The sequence below is a fragment of the Trachypithecus francoisi genome, unplaced genomic scaffold (genome assembly GCF_009764315.1).
Source record: "Trachypithecus francoisi isolate TF-2019V2 unplaced genomic scaffold, Tfra_2.0 Lachesis_group14, whole genome shotgun sequence".
Lineage (NCBI taxonomy): Eukaryota > Metazoa > Chordata > Mammalia > Primates > Cercopithecidae > Trachypithecus > Trachypithecus francoisi.
In genome coordinates, this window is record NW_022681459.1 from 45,101,094 (window position 1) to 45,119,829 (window position 18,736).

An 18,736-nucleotide genomic window follows, 5' to 3' on the forward strand; every position below is an offset into this window, starting at 1 on the left:
GAGTAAGAATAGCAGCTGCGAAGAGGAAGCAATTAGGGAATCTGTTTTCTTGCATTTCCTTCTGTTCCTTTGACTGTATTTGGGTCTTGGAGGACTGGGATTGCTAGAGGAGATCACACACCTTGGAAAGAGTCAAAGAGTCACCACCTGCTGCACAAACCCGTACTTTGTTTCCTGCTACCTGTGTGCTCAGGCACTTAGAAGACAAAACAGATGAGGAACACATAGTAAATCAGGTGGGTTCACATGTTCCCAAACTTCCCTGACAACCCTGATAATAAAAGTCACCAGAGGAGTTTTTCAATCCTCAGCTTCCCAAGACCCACCCCTGGAGATTCAGATGTGGTGGGTCTGAATTCTGCAGGGGTGGGGTTGGAGATTAGAAAAACACTTTAGCCCACCCAACAGAGACAAACAAAATGAGGCAGAAAGGGAAGAGCCTGATTTAAACTGAAGAGGAGGATGCCAAATGACACCAATACCCCATATTTCTTAAGAGAGCTAGTAGCATGGTCTTTGGGGTCAGAAAAACTGAGATTTGAAACCCAGCTTTGCTGTGTGACCTCAAAAAGTGATTTAACATCCCAAAACCTCACTTTGATCATTCAGAAAATAGGAACAATAATTTCTGCCTGATAAGGTTGAGAAAGAATTAAAAATGAGGCAATGGATGCAAAGCCCTCTTCATCACTCAACAAAGCAATCAAAACTAAAACATTATAAATATCACTGTTATTTTGGCCAAGGTGAATTGATGTGCTTTTGGTCACCTCCTTGTGTGCAGATGACACAACTTGTGTTCCCAATCATGCTCTCTCTCTCTCTCTCTCTCTCTCTCTCATTCCTGCTTATAATCAAGGGGTAATGTTTGTAAAAGAGCTGGCTGGCCAGATAATCCCAAAAAAAAAGAAAACTCCCTGTTGGGATTCAGCAGTTACCTTCCCCAATTTAGCAGGGTTAACAAATGGCTCTAAGAATAATTGTCAATTTCCTGGTCATTTCAAAAACCCAACAATGTCTGAGCTAGAAAGGCTCTTCCACCCTATGCAGTCTGGCTGCCCATTTGACACATAGAGGAGATGGAGAGAAGAGGAGACCCGTTCAGAGTCGTGCTAGTGAATAGTGGCCAAGATAGGACACCACCCAGGTCCCCCAGCTCCTGGTTGTATCCAAGTACTTTGTGTTGTACCACAGCTGGGTCTTGGAAGCTGGGTGTCCTGACCCCTCCCCTCCCCCTGTCTTTTTGTCCCTTCCCCCTCTTTTCACTCCATTGTCTATAAAGATAGTCAACATCAATCATTTTAGAAAAGCGACAGTGAGCATAAAAGCCATTGCTTTGGGGCAGATCCACGTCTGGTCTAATCCAGCAAGGTAGATAGAATACCTCCATTATACAGAAGAGGCTGCTGAACCTCAGTAAGTTTCAAGGACTTGCCCAGACTCACTCAGCTTGTAACTGTAACCAGCAGGATTTGAACCCTAACTCTGAAGCTTCACTACTCCCCACCTTGGACTAGGAAATCTGCCTGATGCCTGAATGACCTTGACCTGCCCTTATACCATCCACTCACGCTGCTCCCAGATACCCACTCCTGGCCCAGCATCACTGGCGGCCTGGAAGGAACACTGGCTGGTAATCAATGCTACACAACAGGAACATTTGTTGATGCCAGTTGCAAACTGTTGCAGTCTATATAGATTAAGCCACTGCCGCCAACTCCATGAAAGTAAATGAGCCTCTCCAACGACTGCTGAAATAAATTTAAATGACAGCACTGGAGGGCCTAGAGACTGTACCTGAGCGAGTGTCTCTCTGCAGAAAATCGACAAGGACAGCTATCAGTCTGAGGGCCTTTGTCCCCGTGATGTAATTCCTCTCTATCTAGACATCATCACGGGGATGTTTTGATTGCTCCAGTTTCCTGCCGAGGGGCTGTGATTGCGATGACAAGAGTAAAAACTGTGACGGCAGCTGGCATTTGCTAAGCACTCACTACGGGTGAGGCGCTGTCCTAAGTGCTTTGCACACATCAACTTGCTGAATGATGGCAACCCCAGGAAATAGGAAATGATAGCCCCATTTGACAGCTGAGGGAACTGAGGCTCGGAGAGTGAAGTCATTAACCAGCAGTTGGCAGAACTGGGTCTTTAAAAAGCAAACAATGCTGGTTTCCAGCACCATTCTTCCAGACAGCTGCCTGGGCCAGCCCTTCTTTAAAATGACTAAATGGTTTTACCTTCAAGACAAAAATAAATTGTAAGGATGGGGACCGAGGTGGGAGGATCACTTGATCCCAGGAGTTTGCAACCAGCGGTAGTGAGATCCGTCTCAAGAAAAAACAAAATGAATTACAAGAAGTTTGCAAGGTACACAAGGCCCTCCAGGACCTGGCCCCTGTCTCCCTACCATACCAGCTTTATCCCCCGTACCCTCCACTTGTGCTCCAAAACCCCTTCCAATTCTTTTGTGCCCACCTCTGCCCAGCCTCCAAACCTCTGGGGGTCTTCACACAGGCCTCTGTTCTGAATCTGCCTCATGATTCTGAATCCTAAAATATTTCTGTGTCTCCCACAAGGTTACTCTTACACTCTTTCAGTTTAAAATTTACTTCCCCCAACCCTGCTTTTACACTGTTGGTGGGAATATAAATTAATTCAACCATTGCGGACGACGGTGCTGAGATTCCTCAGATATCTAGAACCAGAAATACCATTTGACCCAGCAATCCCATTACTGGGTATGTACCCAAAGGAATATAAATCATTCTATTACAAAGATATATGTATGCCCATGTTCATTGCTGCACTATTCACAATAGCAAAGATGTGGAATCAACCCAATGCCCATCAATGATAGACGGGATAAAGAAAATATGGCACATGTACACCATGGAATACTATGCAGCCATAAAGACAAACAAAATCATGTCCTTTGCAGGGACATGGATGGAGCTGGAAGACGTTATCCCTAGCAAACTAAGGCAGGAACAGAAAACCAAACACCACATGTTCTCACTTACAAGTGGGAGCTGAACAATGAGAACACATGGACACAGGGAGGGGAATAGCACACACTGGGGCCTGTTGCGGGTTGGGGTGGGGGGAAGGAGAGCATTAGGAAAAATAGGTAATGCATGCTGGGCTTAATAACTAGGCAATGGGTTGATAGGTGCAGCAAACCACCATGGCACATATTTACCTATGTAACAAACCTGCACATCCTGCGCATGTGCCCCAGAACTTAAAATTAAAACTTGAATTTTAAAAAACTTCGCTCCCCCCAACAAGCCCAGGCAGAGCACACAGCTTGGAAAAGAGAATGTGGCCTGGTGTCCATCTCCACTCATCCTCTTAGCCTCATGTCTGCACAGGGAGCAATCTGCCCAACTGTACCCGGCAGTCCTGTCCTGCAGACAGGGTTAGGGGCCTGTCTTCTCTGTCCTCCTAGCACACAAGCTTTTCTCTTTCCAAGCATTCATCATATCAAATATGATTGTGTCTACTTTCCCATCCCCCTTCCCAGTACATATACAACCAGGCAGTGAGACCCCTGTGCTTTTTGTTTCTATACTCCTAATGCTTAGCTCAGTCCTGGCATAATCAAGCCCAAGTCTTCAGGAAAAAGAAGGAAGGAAGTGGGGGAATGAGGGAAGGAAATGAAGGAGGAAGGAAGAAAGAAAAACAGAAGAGGAAAGGAAGGAGGGAGGAAGGGAGGGAGGGAAGAAGAAAAGAAAGAAAGAAAAAGAAAGAAAGAGAGAGAAAGAGAAACAAAGAAAGAAAGAAAGAAAGAAAAAGAAAGAAAGGGAAAGAGAGAAAGAAGAAGGAGGAAGGAGGAAGAAGGAAGGAAGGAGAGAGAGGGAGGGTAGGAGGAAAAGAAGGAAGAAAGAGAAAGAGGGTGAGAGGGAAGAAGGAGAAAAAAGAAAAGAAGGGAGGGACAGAGAAAGGAGGAGTTGCTTTAGAGGCCAGCCTGACGAGCCTTGGGCACCGCCCTTAGGAGGGCCACCCTCAGAGTCTGACAGCAGGTCAGCAGGTGAAGGTCCTAAATCTCCCCAAACTAATTGGTGTCTTTTCTCCTCTTCCAAGACGCTCTTCCCGAGGGTCCTTACCACCTGCCCTCAGGCGCCCTGGAGAGAGGCAGTCCTGGCAAAGAGCACCCCGAAGAGAGACTGGTAACTGCGCCCCCCAGTTCCTCACAGTCCGGGGAAGTGCTGGGAGAGCTGGAGCTGGATGGGACCGCACCCTCTCCACATCATGACACCCCAGCCCTGTCACCACTGCTTCCAGAGGAGGCCCCTGCCAAGCACACCTTGCCCCCCAAGAAGAAACTGCCTTCACTCAAGGAGGTGAACTCCGCCAGGAAGCAGCTGAGGCCCAAGGCCACCTCCGCAGCCACTGTCCAAAGGGCGGGGTCCCAGCCAGCGTCCCAGGGCCTGGGTCTCCTCTCCTCCTCCACGGAGAAGCCTGGCCCACCGGGGGACCCGGACCCTATCGTGGCCTCCGAGGAGGCATCAGAAGTGCCCCTCTGGCTGGACCGAAAGGAGAGTGCAGTCCCCACAACACCTGCACCCCTGCAAATCTCCCCCTTCACTTCGCAGCCCTATATGGCCCACACGCTCCCCCAGAGGTCAGAACCTGGGGAACCTGGGCCTGACATGGCCCAGGAGGCCCCACAAGAGGACACCAGCCCCATGGCCCTGATGGACAAAGGAGAGAATGAGCTGACTGGGTCAGCCTCAGAAGAGAGCCAGGAGACCACTACCTCCACCATTATCACCACCACGGTCATCACCACCGAGCAGGCACCAGGTATGCAGCCCCCAACTTCTGAAGCCCTCCTGAAACAGCCATGAGGCACTCACTATGCTCAGGGCATGGGGGTAGAGGAAGCTCAAGAAGCCCAAGCCCTACCATCAGTTACCGTCTATTGAGCACTGACTATGAGCTTCGCCCTGTGGCTTGGAATTAACAGCCTCATTTCATTTGTTTGTTGTTGTTTTGGGGGGTTGTCTTAGCAACAGGGTCTTGATCTGTGACCCAGGCTGGAGTGCCATGGCATGATCATAGCTCACTGCAGCCTCAAACTCCTGTGCTCAAGTGATCCTCTTGCCTCTGCCTCTTTAGTAGCTGGGACCACAAGCATGCACCATGATGTCCAGCTAATTTTTCTTTTTTTTTTTTTTTTTTGTAGAAAGGGGGTCTTGCTTGTTGTCCAGGGTGGGGAACTCCTGGGCTCAAGCAATCCTGCCACCTCAGCCTCCCAAAGCACTGGAATTACAGGCATGAGCCAGGACAATCAGCCAACATCCCCATTTTAAAGATGAAACAACTGAAACCCTGAGACCCCCAAGCAACCTGCTAAAGGTCACACAGCTGATGAGCAAGATTCAAAATCTTTTCATCTTGGAACAGAATTCTTCATTTAACCTGCTTCAAAGCCACTAGCCTTTTCAAAGTACATTTACTTTTAGCATCGCATGTGTTTTCTAGACTTGACAAAATGCTCTTCTGTGTTCCAGTCTTCTCTACCATCTTTAAAATGGGAGAGGGACCCCCAGTTGTCAAGCATACACGGGTTTTGGACAAGTGCAATGTGGCCACCCTTCAAAGCATATGAGCTCTGGGTCCAAATCCTGCTTGCTGTTTGAGCTTGGCCCCTCTCTGAGCTTTTGTTTACTTCCCTGTAAAATGGGGATGAAATATTATCAGTCCCTATGAGAATGAGTGGGGTCACCCCTGTTGACTGGCTAAAATGGTGCCTAGCAGGATATAGTAAGTGATCATTCCACATCAATTATTGCTGTTTTTATTATCATGTCGATTCTGGAGCTGAAGAATTAACACCAGAAGGACAGATGGGAACAGCAAAATGCTTTTTTCTCCTAAAGCCCCCATTCCAGCCCACAGCCCATGGTTGAGCTTACATCCAAGATGTCTTCGGTGTCCTAATTAAAGTCCTTCCTTCCAGCTCTCTGCAGTGTGAGCTTCTCCAATCCTGAGGGGTACATTGACTCCAGCGACTACCCACCGCTGCCCCTCAACAACTTTCTGGAGTGCACATACAACGTGACAGTCTACACTGGCTATGGGGTGGAGCTCCAGGTAACCCCAGGAGGGTACCTCACAAGAGGCAGCCTCTTCTAGCAGGAAGTCTCAGGAGGATTGCATGAGTCACATTTACTGTTATGCTAACCAGTTTGGTTCTGTCTTTGCTCAACCAGGTCAACTTTAGCTGGGTTTTGGCGAATGAGTAGGAGTTCTTAACTCAATGCCTCACTAAAATATCTTGATAGGGATGGAGGGGATATGCTGACAGATTCTGAGGCATTTCCCAGAAGGAAAATCCCATGATACTCTGCTTATCTCTCTCTCTCTCTCTCTCTCTCACACACACACACACCACACACACACACACACACACACACGGAAGCTCCACCTGATTCATTTGATTCTTGCTTGCTTGCTTACTTGTTTCTCTCTCTCTTTTTTTTCTCTTTCTCTTTCTCTTTCCTTCTTGCTTGCTTGCGTTCTTGCTTCTTTCTCTTTCTCTTTCTCCTTCTTTCTTTCTTTCTTGCTTGCTTGTTTGCTTGGTTTCCTTCATTTTCTGGTTATTAGAACATTTTATTCTTAAACTTTTGCCCACACAGTAAGAGAGGAAAAGCAGGATGGCATAATGTTCAAACATCTGGGTTTTAAGTCCTACCTCTTCCAGTTAAAATTGCGTGACTTTGAGCAAGGAGATTCACCTCTCTGAGCCTCAGTTTCCCCATCAATAAAATAGGAATAATGTTACTGCTTTTTAAAATTTGAGGGAGCAGAAAATATGACAATGCGGAGAGCTTTTGGCCACAGCCCAGCAGAGAGAGAGAGGAGAGAGAGAGAGATCATTTGGCCAGAGTCCAGCAGAAATCGCGACCATGCAGTGCATGTTATCCGTTACCTTCAGTATGCTAATCACCCTGAACATGTTCCTTTTTCTCGTGGGAAATAAAGAGCTGTCAAAAGTTTCTGAGCTGGGGCAGGTGTATGACCTTACCTTAGGAAGGGTTTTTGTTTTTGTTTTTACAAAAACAAAAGGTAGGCCCCTCAGGAGTAGAACCTGTAGTCTTTGCAGACTCCAGAGCTTTGCACAGTGTGTGGCACACTGTCGGTGCTTAATGATTGTTCATGGAATTCAAATAAACTGGAGAAAATCTGCAGTCCAGATGATTTTAGTGCTTAATGAACCCTTTCCTCCATGTCATGAAGAGTATTGGACCCACTATGTGTCAACACTGTGTGGAGCCTTTTACCAGGCACAGTAGAGTTCATTCATTGAGCAATTACTATGCACCAGGCAAAGCTGTTGATACAGGAGAATATGTTGATATAAAAAACTGATGCAATGCCTGCCCTAAAAGAGAAATACATAGGATGCCATTTAATAAGGACTCTAATTGGTATCTACAGAGGATGTTGTGGAATCACAGCAAAGGGACAGGCAAACTCCTTGGCAATCAGGGAAGGGCTCATAGATTAGGGCAATTTTAATGGGGCTTTGGTGAATGAGTAGGAGTTCATCCAAGAGAAAAGAGGATAAGATATAAGGCCCGAAGGAAGAAGAGCTTGTGGGTAAGGCCTGCCCTGTTTAGAGGAGAGGCAGAGAAACTAAAATTCCAAACCCTACTTGTAAAAGCATAAGTCTTCAAATTGGGCATTGAAACCTGACTAAAGTCTCCCTTACACACACACATGCACATACCATTTGTTCAGCCTCCCTGCATACAACTAAAGTATCTCCCTTCTTTCTTCTCAAATCCCACAGAGTGTAAATTGCAAAGCAAGCACTTGATCCTTTGAGGTAGGGATTGATTGTCCTGCAGTTGTAGCCACGATTTGGGAGGATAAGAGAGTCGGCCAGAGAGTACCCTAGAAATGAGGCCCCCACCCCTCACTTACCAATTTATGCAGAAAATGGAAGAACATATTCAATCTTTTTGTAATATTTTCTGAGCACCTAATATGTGCCAGGTACTATTCTAGGCACTGGAAACATGGAACAGTATGGAGAAATCCCTATCCTTGCAGAGTATACATTCTGGTGGAATGCCTCTCTCGGCTCCCTGGAGATTGGACCTCAAGCACAAGCTGATCCAAATGCTGCCTCCACTTACCAGCTCCAGGATAATGTATCCCACCCGCTAGCTTCCCGGGCCTCTGCCAAAGGCCCCTCTTACAGGACACAGCAATGGGGGCCTCACATTGCAAGTCCCTTGCAATGCCTCTGCCTTGCAGTTTGGTTTCACTCTATCCCCTTGGATTCTGGGGAAATTAGAGGGACCTTGATGTTCCCAGGGCTCCTGTGGGCTGGGTATGGGGCCCAGCGGTCCTGTTGACCAGGGGCTATCAGTGCCTGGGCTACTTTTCAGTGACATCTTTGCAACCTCAGAGGGCTCTGTCTCAAACACAACTCAGAGTTTGTCTCTGTCTGCTTCTGCCTGTTCCTAGGTGAAGAGTGTGAACCTGTCCGAGGGGGAACTGCTGTCCATCCGCGGGGTGGATGGCCCCACCCTGACCGTCCTGGCCAACCAGACACTCCTGGTGGAGGGGCAGGTAATCCGAAGCCCCACCAACACCATCTCCGTCTACTTCCGGACCTTCCAGGACGATGGCCTTGGGACCTTCCAGCTACACTACCAGGGTAGGGTCAGACCAAGGCTGAAGAGCCTCAGTTTCCCTCTGGAGAAAAGGATTTTAAAACTTTTTGTGCCAGGGCCTCTCTGACAGTTTGGTAAAACCTACAAACCGCTTCTCAGAATAATGTTTTTAAAAGTATAAAATAAAATATATACAATTTTAAAGAAAACAGTATTACTGAATTGCAGTTATCAAAATACTGTTATAATCTATGATGCCTTAATCTATGTGCTTTTTATTAATTCGTTAAACAATATCTTCTAGTAGTTCTTATAACTGCTGACATTTCAAAGTACTAAGGAGCATAAGAAATATGTTGAGATACCCATTATGATGTGAAAAATATCTGTGGTTTCTCTTGGTGTCAAAGTCACAGGTTCTACTACAATGTTGCAGTTTGTTGTCAGGAAATAGCACAGCTAAGGTAGAGGCTAATGAAAATAAGCAAGTAACTTTCCTTCATTCAAGTTGGCAGGCCCTGCGTTCAATACGTAGATCCCCTGTGCATCCACAGACTCCTGATAAAGAGCTTTAACAGGATCCTTCTCTCTTTTCTTCTTTCTCTACTGTTCTTCCTTTTGGTCTGTTCCTAAGTCTCCTCTGTTTTGCTCTCTGTTCATTCCCCTCTTCTCTTACTTCCTTTTTCCTTCCTTCTTTTCTCCTCCCTCTTTTCTTGTGTGTTTCTTCATTTCCTCCTCTCTTTCTCTTCCTTTCCACCCTCTATTTTCCCTCCCTTCTCTTTCTCTCTCTCTCTCCTTTCCTAGTCCCCCTTTTTCTTCCTCTTTGCTTCCACTCTCCCTCCACCCCATTTCCTCCTGCGCAGTTCCCATGACCTCAGGTCTCCTTTGCCTCACCCAGGAACTTTCCCTTGGATACTTATCAACTGCTGAAATACATGAATGGAAAGTGGATTCGTGAACCATGCAACCAGATATTGAGAGTCATCATGTTTTATATCAAATCGTCCAGACACTTGAAAACAACAACTCATTTTCAACTTTTCTCTCACCTGTTTCTGAAACAGGTGGATGACTACATAGGGGAGTGTCCACTTCATCACAACTTTTCAATATGGATACTTCCCTTTGCTGTTGTTGTGAATTTAAAAGCAACAACAAAAAGGAATTTGAATCGTGAACGTGAATGTATTCCTCCTAATCAGCACTGAGAATACAGATATTCTATGCTGCAGGAGAGGTCAGACTATGGTCTAGGGTGAAGAAGCTAGCATGAATTTGACATCTTCTTGTGAAAACTGAGGAATTCAATATGGCCCCCTGCACCCTTTTACTACCCCCATTTACTGACTGCGGAGGAGGCTCTTTCTCTGTGTTATCTCATTTAATCCCCTCCACCACCTGTGAGGTGGAGGCCCTGAGTCCTTGTCTCAAGGTGACATCGTTTGTAATTGATAGAGTAAGAGTGTAAACTAACACTGGTTTTCCCTCCAAAGCCCAAGCTCTTGTCTCACAGGCCAGTAGTTCTCAAGCTTTCATATCCTTGGGCATTTCCCAAAGACCTGGTTCAAGCATCTGCATTTTTAACAAGCACCCAAGATGTGCATGCAGGTGAGACTAAACTTCGTGGGTGGTCTTGCCCCTCCCAGTCCCAGAGAGAAGGCCATTTTGTGTCCACATAGATAGAGATAGGCTCAAAGGAGGTATGGAAACTCCTTTTTCATCCCAAACCCACTGTCTCTGGTTAGGCAAGGTGGCAATTTTTAAGCCCCAAGAAAGTGCTAACCTGGCAGCTTCAGCACGATATGATCAAAGAGAGTCACAAAAATAGCGTTCTCTGGAGCTCTGGAGTCCCCAGGGGCCTCATCTTCTCTCCCCAGCACAAATTGGCTCCCAGGATGTGGGTCAGGTTCTTGATCTCCCGCTCCGTGTAGTGACTGAGTCTGCCTCTGCATTTCTTCCCAGCCTTCATGCTGAGCTGCAACTTTCCCCGCCGGCCTGACTCTGGGGATGTCACGGTGATGGACCTGCACTCAGGTGGGGTGGCCCACTTCCACTGCCACCTGGGCTATGAGCTCCAGGGCGCTAAGATGCTGACGTGCATCAATGCCTCCAAGCCGCACTGGAGCAGCCAGGAGCCCATCTGCTCAGGTATGCTGCAGTCTCAACCTGATGGTCCCGCTAAGAGGGGAAAGACCAACCTGTAGGACATCGAGAGTGACCTCAGGGAATGGCTTTCAGCCCAGGGGAAGAAACTGCTCCAAATATAGATGACTGTTGCTATTTATTTATTTTTTTGTATTGGAGCAAAATTCAAAAAATTTCATAATATGAAACGTACCATTGGAGACATTTTAGTATGTTCACACTACTGTGCAACCATCACCACTATCTAGCTCTGAAACATCTTTAACGCCCCAATGGAACACTGTACTGAAAGCAGTCGCTCCCCACCCCTCCCTCCTCCCCACACTCCCTGGCAACCAGCCGTCTGCATTCTGTCTCTGTGGGTTTATCTATTGTGGGTATTTTATGTAAATGGAATCATATAATATGTGACGTTCATGTCTGACTTCTTTCACTTAGCGCTTAGCACTGTGTTTTCAAGGTTCATGCATGTTGTAGCATGTATCAGTACTTCATTTCTTTTTATGGCTGAATAATATTCCATTGTATGGATGTGCCACATTTTGTCGATCTGTTTATTCATTAGTAGACATTTGAGTTGTTTCTACTTTTCAGCTGTTAGGAACAATGCTTCTATGAACATTTGTACAGAAGTTTTTTGTGTGGATATGGTTTTCATTTCTCTTAGATATATACTTGAAAGTGGTATTGCTGGGTCTTATGGCCACTGTATGGATAACTTTTTGAGGAACCATCAAACGATTTTCCACAGCAGCTGCACCATTTTACCTCCCCCCAGCAATGTGAGGGTACCAGTTTCTCCACATCCTTGCCCACACATGTTATTTTCCACGTCATTGTTTTTATTATAGCCATCCTTATGGGTATGAAGGGATCCCGTGGCTTTAATTTCCATTTCACTGATGATTAATGACGTCAAGCATCTTTTCACATGTGTGTTGGCCATTTGTAGATCTTCTTGGGGGAAATGTCTAGTCAAGTCCTTTGCTCATTTTTTATCAGATTGTTTGTCTTTGTGTTGTTGAGTTGTAAGCATTCATTATATATTCTGATCACTAGACCCTTATCAGTAGTTTGCAAATATTTTCTCCCATTTCATGGGTTGTCTTTTCACTTCTTAACAGTGTTATTTGATGCACAAAGCTTTTACATTTGGCAAAATTAAATTTTCTTTCGTGTGCTTTGAGTGTAACTACTGCTATTTTTCAAGCCCAGCCAATATGTGTTGTGCACCATGCCAGCGGCTGCATTTAATCCTCACAGCAATCCCATAGGATGGGAGCCATTATCCCCATTTTACAGATGAGGCTCATGGAGGTGAAGTCACTTACTCAGTCACCACATAGAAATTTTGTTTGTTTGTTTGTTTGTTGGTGGTGGTGGTTTTTTTCTTTTTTTGAGATGGAGTTTCGCTCTGTAGCCCAGGCTGCAGTGCAGTGGTATGATCTCCGCTCACTGCAAGCTCCGCCTCCCGGGTTCATGCCATTCTCCTGCTTCAGCCTCCCGAGTAGGTGGGACTACAGGCACCCGCCACCACGCCTCTCTAATTTTTTCTGTTTTTGCTAGAGATGGGGTTTCACCGTGTTAGCCAGGATGCTCTCGATCTCCTGACCTCATGATCCACCCACCTCGGCCTCCCAAAGTGCTGGGATTACGGGCGTGAGCCACCACGCCCGGCCCAGCAATTGTTGAAGGTAGGCTGCTGAGGCAGTCTGATGCCCTCTAGTAAAGAGAAGTAGGCCTGCTGAGCCAGCTGATAGAATCTGAGACTTCAAGGACAGATGGAATTTTAAGCACCTGTTGGGCATTGTTTGTCATTCAGAGCCTTTCCTATCTATGTACTCATTCAACAAACATCTATTGAGCACTCACTGTGTGGTAGGCATTGCACCTGTTGCTAGAGCTATTGCAGGAACCCTGACCCAGTTCCTGCTCTCACAGAGTTTCTAGTCAAGGTGAGGCTGTAGTGTGTAAACAAGTAAACAAGGATGCAAACATGCTGGTAACAGATTGTATTAAGGACCAGGAAAGAAATTCACTGGGTGGAATGATGCAGAGTGAGGACAGAGAAGACACCAGTGATTGTGAGAGGCATTGCAATGGAGAAAACGTGTGCAGGAAGAAGATGTGATAGAGGACCTCACCTGGGAGGAGGACAGTGATGAGTGAAGGGTCAAGGAAGGATTACCTGATAACACTCCAAGATTTGGAAGTTGAGTAGGAAATAGACTGAGGGTGGAAAATGGTGGGGGGTGGGGGGCGGGGATCATTTCAGGCAGACGCACTAGCATATGCTAAGGTTCAGAGGTGGGAAGGAACTCAATGAGTTTGAGAGAGCAAATAAATACATAAGATCAATCTGGCTAAAGGGCAGAGAAAATATCAGGACAGGAGGCTGGGGCAGTGGTCAGAAACTGTACTGCTCAAGGTCTTGAGAAGACAGGTGGACTAGGCAGGAGATATCTGGAAAAATGTAAGCATAAGGGTGATCATTCTGACTTCTATTTGGCAAAAATGATTGACGGTGGTCAGAGTGGATCCATGGAAATCAAGATGGACAATATCTACTATTTCACTTGAACTCAGGGAGATAAGCTTACCACTTTCATAGGCAAAGAGAATGAGGCTTAGAGAGATGAAATAACATACTTGAAGTGGCAGAACTTAGTCCAGAACCCTTCTCTCCTGAGATCTTCCCCTTACAACTTCCTTACTCAAAATGTGCTCCTCAGACTAGCGAAATTATTAGAAATGCATAATCCTGAGCTCCATGCAAAACCAAATGAATCAAAATGTTCACTTTAACATGTCCCTTGGGTGACTCGTGTGCACATTACACCTGGAGAAGCACTGGTCTGTACCACACTATCCCTGCACCAGTGGACACAGCCTTGGTCATCTTCAGCTCTCAAGAGAACAAAAGCCTTTCAGAATTCTCGAAAGTCCTGATGGTGGTTGAGATAGCATAGGTTGCCCTGCCACCTACTATGTGCCAGGCTAGGAGCCGTGTGTGAAGAGAATATTGGAAATAATAAAGCATAATTCCCACCCTCCAGTTATTCATAGCCAAATGGAGCTCAAAAAGCAAATGAGAGTTAATGATGAATTCCGAGATTTAATTGTTACAGTATTGTTCCCCCAAGGCCCTCCAGAATTTTTCTTTCTTTTTTTTAAACAAAGATAAAAATCGAAACCATAGGGCAGTTGGTCTCCACGCCTCTCTCACATTAATTTTTATCTATGTGTGAAATCAGGGAGGAATTAAGCTTCAATTTGTGCTAAGAAAGATGGATGGGGAGCCACGGCTGGCAAATTGAAGCCAAACAGAGCCATCAGTCGGCTTAATTAGGCAAAGAAGGGAAGCAGAGAAGCTGCAAACGATCAACGGCTTGGGAGGACAGATGGCCAGAGCCCCCCACCAGGGACAGTGTCCTCCATCGCTCAGCTCCTGAACCACAGGGCAATAGAGCTGGCTATGCTTTGAGTGCCCACTCTGTGCCAGGAATGGCACTAAGTGCCCCGTACCCATCATTTCATTGATTTCTCACTACTGTCCTATAAGGAGGGTGGACTTATCACCATTTTACAGTGGGTAAACTCACGTGACTTGTCTTAGATCCACAGCAGCTAACTGGCAAGGTTTGAACCTAGGGCTGGCTTATTTCACAGGACAACCTCTCCTCTAGGACAGAAGGGCAGCCTGGAGAGAGAAATGAACCTAGTTTTCTGTCTGTGGTCCTGAAAGAAGTATGGAGCTTCTTGGCAATGTCTTTGCTGTAGGTCACAACACAGTCTGGAGCAGACAGAAGAGTCATCCACCCTTCTCTGCTACCGCAAGCCCCATTCAGTCATACTGTCATTCAACAAACATTTAATGGGTACCTGCTATGTATCAAGCTTTGAGCTGATACTAGAGATACAAAAAAGAAAAAATATTCATTCTTTCATTCAACAAACATTTTATAAAGCATCCACTATATTCCATGTACCTTTCTGGATTAACAGATTATCATAAATAAGACAGACAGCGGAGTAGTGACTTCAGTAAGAGATACTGGAGTGAGGCATCCTGAGCTTGAATCTCAACTGCTCCACTTATGTGTATGTCCTTGAGGAAGTGGCGTAACACCTTGAACTTCTTTTTTCCTATTTTGCAAAATTAATGGTTGGTACTCAAGAAATATTTGCTGACCACATTCTACATACCAGGAGCTCTTCTGGTTGCTGGTAGTATGATGAAAGCAAGCAAACAAAAAGTGTCCCAGCTTTTGTGGAACCTACAAACACCTTAGCCATCTGTGAGATGGCTCCAAATAACCTGTCCAACTTTTGTTTCCTCTCCTATTTCTCTGAAAATGAAGGGGGAACCAAGGGTTCTGTGCTTGGGAAGGAAATATTTTCCAAGCTCCTTTGATCCTCCTAAAAGATAGAAATGGCTCCCAATGAAATGCTGGTCGTGGTGTAGGACCCAATCATAAACCTGGGCTATACTTCACATCCCTTCCTCCTGGACTGCCTGCGACACTCGCTGAGAGGTGTCTGCTATCCACCAGCTCTCCTTAGAAAATTCAAAACTGGCTGAGTGCAGTGGCTTACACCTGTAATACTGGCGTTTTGGGAGGCCAAGAGGGTGGATTACGAGGTCAAGGGTTTGAGACCAGCCTGGCCAAGATGGTGAAACCCCATCTCTACTGAAAATACAAAAATTAACCAGGCATGGTGGTGGGCACCTGTAATCCCAGCTACTCAGGAGGCTGAGGCAGGAGAATCGCTTGAACCCGGGAGGTGGAGGTTGCTGTGAGCCGAGATCATGCCACTGCACTCTAGCCTGGGCGACAGAGCAGGATTTTGTTTCAAAAAAAAAGAAAAGAAAAGTCTCAAAAAAAAAAAAAAAGAAAAGAAAAGAAAGGAAAATTCAAAATTGCTCTCCCAAATAGTACATGACAAAACAATTTCCTCAGAACCAAATATTTCCTAAGAATTAGAGTAAAAATAAGAACACCTTCTTGCTTGTGAACTGGAAAGTGTTCTTTCCAGTGTACAAATCACTTTTTAATATTTTTCATTAGATTTTTATGATAAAAAGATGATTCTGGTAAGAAATTTTTCAAAAGTAGTGAAGTGTAAGAAATAAGAACAAATCACTTTTATATTCATGGTCTCAATAGATCCTTGCAAATAGCTCATTAAAATAGGTATGGCACACTATTTTCTAACCGTTTTTTTTTTTTTCACTTAAAAAACAGCATCTTCCTATATGCTGAAGTATTCTTTGAGAACATGGTATTTAATTTCTGAGTGGCTGGAGTGTATTTACAGTTAAGCATTACTTAACGATGCGGATATGTTCTAGGAAATGCATCTCTAGGTGCCGTCATCATTTCGTCAACATCATAGAGTGTATGTACACGAACCTTGATGGTATAGCTTACTACACACCTAGGCTATATGGTACAGCCTATTGCTTCTCAGCTACTAACCTGTACAGCATGTTACTGTGCTAAATACTTTGTAATACAATGGTATTTGTTTATCTAAACATAGAAAAGATACAATAAAAATATATTAAAATCTTATGGGACCACTGTCATATATGCTCTCTGTTGTAAATTGAAATACTGTTATGTGGCACATGATGTATTTCACTAAACATCTGTGAGTGGACATTCATCTTGGTTTTTGTGTGTGTGTGTGTGTTATTTTTCATTCTTAGAAACAAGATATCCTCATTCCTAACTCTTGGTGCAAATCTCTAAATCTTCTTATTATAATTATCCAGAACCATATTTACCAGGTCAAAGTGTTTGAGCATGTTTTCTAGGCTTTTCACTAAATCACCCTCCTGAAAGGTCATAACAGTTTGCATTCTAACCAGTTATGATGAGAATGAGCCTTTCCCATCACCCTTACCATCTCCAGATTTTATGACTGCTTTTTATCTTGGCCAATTAAGTGGATGAAAGTAGAATACAGTTTAGATTTGCATTTCATTTTTTATTAGTGAGGCTGAATTTTTTCGTGCTTACTTAGTACTAGAAATATATTTCTTCTTTTGTGAACTGCCTGTTTATATCCTTCTTGATTGCCATTTTGTGATTAAAAGTCAGGGCACAGCCAGCACCATAGAACTGTCATTAAATAGCAGTCATTCCCTACCATGAAATACACATGTTGATGGTTCCAATTGTAGAGTGAAATCTCCTGTCAAACAGGAGGATTTGCTCCCAGGAGGACAATTCCCTTCCAAGCTTTCTCTCCCTGCCCTGTTTCCTCCCGCTCCAGGTCTCTGATGTTTCACCCTAGGCAAGGGGCAGGGGTGGGGATCAGGGGAGAATGAAACACTCACTTTCTTCTCTCTCTCTCTCTCTCTTTTTCTCTCTCTGTCTCTCTCCTCTCTCTCTCCCTCTCTGCTCTCTCACATTGCCCACCCACCCCTTTCTGGATCCAGCTCCTTGTGGAGGGACAGTGCACAATGCCACCATCGGCCGCGTCCTCTCCCCAAGTTACCCTGGAAACACCAATGGGAGCCAATTCTGCGTCTGGACGATTGAAGCTCCAGAGGGCCAGAAGCTGCATCTGCACTTTGAGAGGCTGTCGCTGCATGACAAGGACAGGTAAAGCTCTGAAGGTCCACACCCAACTCCGTTTCCTCCAAGAATATTAGAACATGGCTTGGGGACTTGGAGTCTTGAAATCGCTGAAGTTTTGACTCACGGAATTCAAGAAAAGAAGAGCTGGGGTGGATGGCAAATATCTTAGACACCATCAGCTTCAATCTCTTCCTTTTACAGATAAGGAAACCGGGGCATGCACAAAGAAAGGGACCTGTCCCAGCTCACACAGCAGGCTAGGGGAAGAGGCAAAAAGGGAACTGCCCTATTCTTTCTCTTGCACACCCCTTTTTGCAGTTGAACAAAAAGGGAGTACGTATTGATCATCTGCTCAGTACCCAGCCATATATTAGGCTCCATGGAGAATAGGAAAGAAGTAGAAAATATTAGTTTCTGGCATGATAGGAAATTGAGAAGGAAAAACTAGACGTATGCACATGAAAGAACTAGGGAGAAGTTACCAGGCAGTATCTAAGCAAGACTGTGTCTGTAGAATCTTAATAATATGCATAGAATCCAGCATTATACAACTTTAGCATTCTGGGATCTTATTCTAGAATATTTGGGGATCTTATTCTAGAAATTCTGGGGTCTTATTCCAGAATGTTCTGAAATATTCTGGGATCTTATTCTGGGATATTCTGGGGTCTTATTCTAGAATATTATGGGGTCTTGTTCTAGAATATTCTGGATTATTCTGCGATCTTATTCTAAGATAGTCTAGAAAACTAGGACTTTAGCTGCTTTGACTTGCTGTCTTGAATTGGGTTTCCTTGGAATCAGACATGGTGATAAGGATGTGAGAGGAAGTAGTTTACTGGGGAGCTGATCCTACTAAGCACTAGGAGGTGCATGGGAAAGTGAGATTGTGAATACTGTTTGCACTAATAATCAGGTGACTGCTGGGAAAATTGGGATTCTGTCCACTGGAGACCTCTGGGCAACTGTGTTGAGCCTACCTCAGAGTGTACCTGTTGGAAGAGTGAGGAAGCTGGGGTATTTATGCACCAGCTCCCATTCATCACTGGATGACAGATGCGATGAGGAGCACTAACTATTCCCAACATCAGCTGCCACCCTTTGAGCTGGTTGAGTTGACTGATTCTCAGAGATTTGTGGTCGGAGGCCAGCAGAAAATGTGGGAGCAGTTGACTGCTGAGGAGTAGGAGAGGGTAGGGCACTGGCAGTGTTTATTGCACTTCCAGAATGCCCCCACCTTAGAATTTTTTATCTAAGAATTCTAGTGCTTTGGCTTCTTTGATGGGTCAAACCTAGACTATCGGGTTTTTAGGTTGGAAAGACTTTTTAAAAAAAAAACAAAAAGACAACTGAATAATTTTCCCATGC

The 18,736-nt window shown here is 45.1% G+C and overlaps 1 protein-coding gene across 6 annotated transcripts in view; it reads left to right on the forward strand.

The window, feature by feature from the left end:
* Nucleotides 1-18,736, forward strand: part of SEZ6L (seizure related 6 homolog like) — a 218,526-nt gene that overhangs the window by 119,303 nt on the left and 80,487 nt on the right. For all 6 annotated transcript variants that reach the window (XM_033233061.1, XM_033233062.1, XM_033233064.1 and 3 more), the window contains exons 2-6: nt 4,084-4,806; nt 5,966-6,099; nt 8,485-8,677; nt 10,596-10,781; nt 17,227-17,392. In XM_033233061.1, coding sequence (XP_033088952.1) covers nt 4,084-4,806; nt 5,966-6,099; nt 8,485-8,677; nt 10,596-10,781; nt 17,227-17,392 — 1,402 coding nt within the window. The remainder of the gene's footprint in view (nt 1-4,083; nt 4,807-5,965; nt 6,100-8,484; nt 8,678-10,595; nt 10,782-17,226; nt 17,393-18,736) is intronic.